The sequence below is a fragment of the Cynoglossus semilaevis genome, chromosome 7 (assembly GCF_000523025.1).
Source record: "Cynoglossus semilaevis isolate Cse_v1.0 chromosome 7, Cse_v1.0, whole genome shotgun sequence".
NCBI lineage: Eukaryota > Metazoa > Chordata > Actinopteri > Pleuronectiformes > Cynoglossidae > Cynoglossus > Cynoglossus semilaevis.
Window position 1 is genome coordinate 1,210,381 of NC_024313.1, and position 7,398 is coordinate 1,217,778.

The 7,398-nt window shown below is 38.7% G+C and overlaps 2 protein-coding genes across 4 annotated transcripts in view; one reads left to right on the forward strand and one right to left on the reverse strand.

The window, feature by feature from the left end:
• Window positions 1–4,410, forward strand: part of nr2e1 (nuclear receptor subfamily 2, group E, member 1) — an 11,844-nt gene extending 7,434 nt beyond the window's left edge. The window contains exons 4-9 of the mRNA XM_008312669.3: window positions 283–518; window positions 1,495–1,641; window positions 1,851–1,947; window positions 2,044–2,193; window positions 2,551–2,656; window positions 3,105–4,410. Of these exons, the coding sequence (XP_008310891.1) occupies window positions 283–518; window positions 1,495–1,641; window positions 1,851–1,947; window positions 2,044–2,193; window positions 2,551–2,656; window positions 3,105–3,267 (899 nt within the window). The 3' untranslated portion in view covers window positions 3,268–4,410. The remainder of the gene's footprint in view (window positions 1–282; window positions 519–1,494; window positions 1,642–1,850; window positions 1,948–2,043; window positions 2,194–2,550; window positions 2,657–3,104) is intronic.
• Window positions 1–7,398, reverse strand: part of snx3 (sorting nexin 3) — a 33,706-nt gene that overhangs the window by 17,698 nt on the left and 8,610 nt on the right. Inside the window, exons 4-5 of one of the 3 annotated variants that reach the window (XR_003050039.1) lie at window positions 4,421–4,534; window positions 3,804–3,843 (exon numbers count right to left, since the gene is read on the reverse strand). Coding sequence is in view for 1 of the 3 variants with exons in the window: in XM_008312670.3 (XP_008310892.1) it covers window positions 5,762–5,867 (106 nt within the window). In the remaining 2 variants the exon portion in view is untranslated. Of the gene's footprint in view, window positions 1–3,803; window positions 3,844–4,420; window positions 4,535–5,056; window positions 5,868–7,398 lie in introns of those variants that run through there. The other 2 variants (XR_003050038.1, XM_008312670.3) reach the window with 2 other exon arrangements.

Here is a 7,398-nt window from a genome sequence, read left to right on the forward strand (position 1 = left end):
GGTGCTTAACAAATGCTTGTTACACTGAGAATGAAGTTAAATTAATGTGGGTCAAATTAACGCTGTAGTTACAGACTATAGTTGGTCTTTCTTTTTCGACTTAGTTGAAAACACACCTTGGAAAACTTGAAAAAGTGCCTTTGACACTGATGTGGGTCAAATGGCAGAAATGCTAATTTATTTTTTGGAATTGTTTACATTGTATTACTATTGTTACAGCGTTAGAAGTCTACTGTATAGAAGTTTGTTTTGTTTTTAAAACGTTTTGGTCTTATCTCATAGCTGTTCAACATGAGAGGGGCCCCCGGACGTCCACCATCCGTAAACAGGTGGCCCTGTACTTTAGGGGCCACAAAGAGGTGAACGGAACCTCCACACATTTCTCTGGATCTTCTCTGGCAGGACCTCCCTTCTTCACCACCGTCACACAACTGGAACCTCACAACCTGGAGATAAGTTCTGTGACTACGACCCCAGAGAGACAGGCCATGGTGGGTCTGGCTCAGCCCACACCAAAGGTACACACCATCATGTGGATTTTTTGTATCCTATGACTTATCTTTGGCTGTTTTTTTTTCACGTGTTTTAATAGTTTGGTCAACATAAAAGTGTGAACCTAAAATAAATGATCTTTTGATCATTTTCAGCAACTTTTAGCCATTTTGGCCTTTTTAGCTGTTGGACATATTTGTTGATGAAATGGTTTCACCATTAAATATTTATCTTTTTACAACAATTTTCTAATTTTTAATATTTCTGATCAAATTTAAGGTTATTTTAAAAATATATTTTTATAGATTTAAATTAAATAGAAACATTTCTAGGTTCACTTTGATCCAGATTTTAGTTTATTCTTTATTACTGTTGTTTGGTTAAAACAAGATCTTTTTTAAGTTAAGTGAGTGTTTTATCAGATGTGTATCTGTTACTTTGAGCATTTTTTAATCATATTAATATTTTATAATCGTAGTTAAATCCTCATATTTTTAAATGACCTTTTTTCAGCTTTTGGACTAACTAGTTTTCTGACCTCAGCATATAATGGATTACTCTGAAGTTTTTCACTTAAGGATTCTTAACCCTTCTCTGTGTTAGGTCTAAACCTTCTCAAAAGTGAATGTTTTAAATTTAAATTAAATTAAAGTAAAGATAAATTAGTATAAGTTACTATGAATGATTATAACTAAAGTAAAGATTTTTTTTTATCTGAGGTCAGAGGGAAAAAAATTAAAATATTTTGCTCATGGTATCCAAGGGATATTTGTATCAGGGAGGGATATAGTGGAGTTTCTTCAACAAGTTACAAGGTGGAATTCCTGTTTAGATTTTCAGGCTGTTTACAGCTACAAATCCTCTAATTAGAGCAGAGTTTTCACACTAAAGCCATCGCCAACAACCACCACAGCCCCGTGGAAGCCTGAGCTGAATTGGTTCGTTGTTATGAACAGTGTCACTCTGACTCAAACGACCTTTTTATCCTTTCATTTCTTGCAGTATCCCCACGAAGTCAGCGCCACCCCCATGTTCCTGTACGAGGTGGCCACGGAGTCCGTGTGTGAGTCTGCGGCGCGTCTGCTCTTCATGAGCATCAAGTGGGCAAAAAGTGTTCCAGCCTTCTCCACGCTGCCTTTATCTGACCAGGTACACTGTCATTACCATCAACAGCCATGATGACACGACTACACAGACAGACAGATGTTAGAGGTCACAGCGCCACTCTGCGTAAAATGGAATAATCCACGTATTACACACGTGTGCCTCTTGCTCTTCACTGCTTAAATGCACAAATAACGTGTTTTATTCTGCATCCTTGTTCAACATTTAACACTGGAACGACTTCTATTTAACAGCTGATTCTGCTGGAGGACGCCTGGAGGGAGTTGTTTGTTCTGGGCATCGCGCAGTGGGCCATTCCCGTGGACTCGACCACTCTTCTGGCCGTGTCTGGTGAGTTAAACTCGCCCCAAACTGTTTATGGTTGAATCAAACCGCAGCACACCGCACTATCCTGCAGCGTAATGACGCCTCATTGTTTATGAACAGGACTGAACGGCGAAAACACAGAGAGTCAGCGCATGAACAAAATCATCTCTGAGATCCAAGCACTGCAGGAGGTGGTGACCAGATTCAGACAGATGCGTCTGGACGCAACAGAGTTCGCCTGTTTAAAATGTATCGTCACGTTTAAAGCCGGTGAGTGTTGCTGTCTGTGGTGTTTGGCCTAAAACTGGTTCAAATGTTAAATAATACTATAAATAACACTCCTCACTTTTTTAAAATTTCAGGGCCAGTATTTTATTTTTCATTAGTTATTAAGTTTATGGCCGCTAAGGCTAACTATTAATATCCGTGGTAAGCTATTTTTTCATTTTTATTTGAAACATCTTTGGGTTAACTTTAGTTATGATTCGGCAGCTATTACAGCTACTTTACTGAGCAAACTAGTTAGCAAGTGTATCTAAATGTAAAATGTTTTCTGGCTTGTGTCTACTTATTCCTGAAGTTTTAACATCTAACTCAGGATAACAGGAGTCTTTCTTCCTCCTCTAGTTCCCACGCATGGCAGCACTGAACTGAGAAATTTCCGCAACGCCAGCGCCATCGCCGCACTCCAGGACGAGGCGCAGCTCACACTCAACAGTTACATTCACACCAGGTGAGCCTGAGCACAGACTGCATGTCAACTGAAGAGGCTGCAGCGCAAAGAAGCTCTTATATGCAGCACTCTCCGCAGCCATTATTCATTATGAAGTCAATGAGGCAATAAGACGCAGTTGTCTGCTGGTAATTTTGCACAGGTGCAAGAGAAGGAGCACGTTTTCAATCAGCTGCAATTTTCGCACAGATGTTGCAGTAATTGGCGAGGCTATCTGAAGCTCAAAAATGTTGTGATTTTTTCCTGTGTGCAAGAGATTATTGTTATACATAAGCAAAAACTTGCGCGTAAAATATGATTTTGGCTCAATCCTTGGACTTTTGCGCACGTTCTCCATATGTTCGCGCACACGTTCAGGATGAAGATGGATTTTTAGAAGAGAAACAAACATGGTAGTTTTTCTTTTTTTCGTAGTAGTAGTGGTCTAAAGCTGTTGATGTTTTCCCAGGTACCCGACTCAACCCTGTCGCTTCGGCAAACTTCTCCTGCTCCTCCCTGCTCTCCGCTCAGTCAACCCGTCCACCATTGAGGAGGTGTTCTTCAAGAAAACCATCGGAAACGTTCCCATCACCAGACTTCTTTCCGACATGTACAAGTCCAGTGATATATGAGTTTCCATCACTCTATGGTGACATGGAGAAAAGGCCGAGAGCTCCAGAGTCCTGCAGCCGTCATCGACCGTGGAAGTCACGGTCACAGCAGATGTTACAAACAAAGATCTTCACCACAGGCTGTTCATAGACTTCACTAAAACAGAGACTGCGCCGCCGTCACAGTAGCCTGTTTACAGTCGCTCTAGTAAAGGATTGGTCTGTAATTTTCATTGTAGAAATGACTTGAAATGATCGCGAAAGCTGCAGTGAGAAACGAAGTCTGTTTTCGGCGAACTTTTGTCATCGGCGGATAAAGACGCGTTTGAATATAAAGAAAATCTCGGAAGACCAATGAGCTTGATGACCAATTAAATCTTCTTATTGCTTTGTTCAATCGCCAATTGGAAACCAAAAACAAAGATGGCGCGGGTGTAACGGAGCGACGTGAGTCGCTGTCCCGTCTTGCAGTGCTGAAACCAAACGCACGTGCAGGACAACATGTGGAAATGACAACTCAGTGAGTGAAGACTTTTAAAGGACAATGTTAAAAGTACCTTATTTGAAGACGATGTCTGTATTTAAGTGGTTTCCGTCCTGTTTGTGTCGGTGTGTCCCGTTTTAAGAAAAAACAAAAACAAAACAAACATTACTTTAAATGTGAGGTTAGACACTAACACTGGATTTAAAAAAAAAATCAGCACTTGCGAATGTTATTTGTGAGTTGTGGTGTTTTTATGCTGTTGTAAATATATCTAGAATTGTAACTGAGAGAATAAAATAAAGTGAAGTGAACCTTTTTTTCATTCAATATTAAATCTACCAGTGGACGGAACTCAGTGTTGATGCCTGCTGACAGAGAGAGCTACCGTTTGGCCACCCTGGTTTGGAAGAGACTAATCAAATATTGGTCTCCCTGATTCCTTTAATACAGAGCAAATATTTTCAACAGAGAGTAATTGCTATGTATTATAATAGACAACACATTTTTAAAACCACCAATCTTATTAAGTGTTCTCAGCAGATTTAGCAGCTTCAGGTAATCCAAGTATTGTTTGTCACAATTTGTTAAAATAAGGTCAAATCTGGAATTCACCTTCCAGTTAATCATCAGAAACACTATGTACACAAAGTATACTTTTAAATCAAGAAGAAATAAAAAACAGTCACTGACCACAGTGGAGTTGCCTCTGATTGAAGGGAGAGGCCGATGACCCATGGAACACCATCCTCAGAGAAACATCAGGTAGAAGTCGTATAAGGCTGTGAAGATGCTAAATCTCCAGATCTGGGAATGTTGTGGAAAGAACAATAACAAAGATTAAACAAAAGTGAGATGGATTTAGTTAATAATTTCTGTTATATGATAAAGCTGTACTTTAGAATACTTTGAATGCTTTTTCCTTTTGATGTAATATCCAATGAAAATGTCTCATTGACAAGATATAGAGCAACACATAAATATCTGAATTACACATTTTGCCTGGTGTTAACGTATCTTAACTTGAATAAAATAATGTAGTAAATATCTGAATTACACAATTTTGCCTGGTGTTAACGACAAAAGGACTCCGTATCTTAACTTGAATAAAATAATGTAAGAGTTCAATTATTATTTATTTTGTAAATCAAAAAACCTCAACCTTATACACACCTGTGGGTAAATAACCTCTTTAAACAAAGAAATAAACATCAGTGCATGTGTTAAATAATTAATGTAACAGCAAAGTGTGAGGAATGACTGTAGCATCTGGAACATCGGTTGAGAATCAAACAGCACATAGAAAAAAACCCAAACCCTGAAATGTTGTTCCGTTTCACCTTTTTTTTTTATTGGAAAATCTTAGGAATAAACAAACAAACAAAATGATGGCACAGCAGTGTACAAATCTCAAAATGCATATAGACTGTAGAAAAACTGCAGTTCCTTCTGTGTAAATTAGGTCTCTTCTGCTAGAAAAATCACTGATAATTGCTGGTTCGTATACACACACCCACACATATACACACACGTGCTTCTGTTCAACGAGAGGGTCAAATGTGTGTGATTCCAAAGTGAAAGCCCATCAAATATCTGTCTTCAGATGTTTTATGTGGTGGGCAACATGCCATTGTTGTATAGATACTGTATATATATATATATATTAGACGCAAAATGTTTGTCTTTACAAGAGCTCTGTATACATAGAAGACTAATTTAATAGAATTATATCAATGAACATATTCAAGATGTAGCTAAATGATAAATACATAATATCTCTGAGTTAGTGGCATTTTTTTTTTTAGACACGAAGAGAAATTCCTCTGAACCACAGATGTGCGGTGAACATCCTAGACTCCAAATATAAAGTGAAAACATACACACGTCATGTTCACGCAAAAAAACTAAAAGAGGCATTATTCTGGAGGAAGCGAGGAGGGGAGATGCTCTGTGAAATGTTTTTGTGTCTGAGAGGAACCTGGAGCAATGACAAGAGCTTTGGGTTGTCCCATCGAGCCGGATCACATTCTCTGTTCAGGCTTGTCTGACTTTGGACGGAGTGTAGTTCTTGTCCACGCTCTCGTCCTGTAGGAACATGTGCAGGCATCGTTCGTTCTGGGCCAGAGGGTGACCGGCCACTCTGAAACACACATGAACACAGGTTAAAGGGCTGAACCCCAAAACCACAGAGGACAAATAACAACGCAAGTCTAAATTTCTACACATAGACTGGTGACGTGATGGAGCGAGTGTTCACGGAAAGAGAAAACAAGATCCGGTTTCTTCACAGAAATTATTTAGGCTATTTCAATCCCGTTCAGCACGTTCTAAATAACAAATTACAAATGACAAATTCTAATCAAACTCTTTCGTTTCTGATAGTAATAAAATTAGTTTACAAAGCACGAGATAATACCAAAGTTAAAATGATATTAACCCTTTCACCTCTATTCAAAAAAGTTAGTTGTCTACCTGTTCTCGCTGAGCATCAGCGGAGCTCAGTCCTGCCACTAGGGTCTTGGTAATATATCCAGGATTGATCTGGACTCGTCACTGAATCTTCCTGTGGAGCCGAGTTGACAATGTGTGCCTTCTAACCTCTCATATTTCTTGACAATACCTTGCACAGTTCAACTGGCACTGAACATTTTATGACAGGTCCTCACTGTGCTCTTCAAGATCGCCTGGTGTATAATGACCTTAACTTAAACTTTGCAAAATGAGTAACACCCAGGAAACAGTAACACAGTTCCATTTCACCGATTTTTGGCAAAAGAACATAGTAACATTTCATGGTTTGTTATAATGATTTCTTTTGACACAGTACAAATACATAGTGTTATTGTTTATAAAGTAATAGGAATAAAGTAAAAAGAAATAAAACTTTGAATATTCTGTGTCTGTATAACATACATATGTAAACACACACAAATTCTCAGTTTGTTGTGAAATAAATGTTTCCTTGCACAAAGCAAAATAATGTGAACTTAAACAAAGTAACCGTGGCAAGACATATGTTAAAAATGTTTGATAACAGTAACATCAGCTACCAACTAACAAGGATCGGGCCATTTTTCTGTTTAACCAGTGTGTCTCAGTACAGGTGCATGTTACTGCTCCATTAAAAAAACCCACTAGATTTTGACCATCTTATTTCCTGTTGAAGCCACCCTGACATCAATTTCTCTGAGATGACGCACATGATCCTAATAGGCATCAGTCAATGCAGCTGAGACTCTTCCCTATTCAATTTTACAGCACATTTCTCAGAACAAATCAATATGTTGCCTGCTTAACATGAAGTAAAGTGAAAAATATTTCAGTCATGTTTCACTGCCAACAAGGCAGCGCCAAGCTCAACACTGTGGTCGCTCGATGAAAATGATATTACAAATATCACCTAATGTGCTACCACTATTCCTTTACCTGAGTCTAAAAACAGGACCATTGCGACTTCTCTTCCTCCTTGGTTGTTATGAAGTGAAAATTCTTTGGAAAAATTCCCTCGCCACAATGCTCTCAATCACAGATGAAAACAATGCTGGCAGAAACATTGGCTCGTATTAAAAACGAACAATGATATGATCAACGACAGTGTTTCATTCACTGGAGCCAAAGGGGCAGAGCGTAATTGACAACAGAGTCTCATCTTCGGTAGAAAACACAACAAA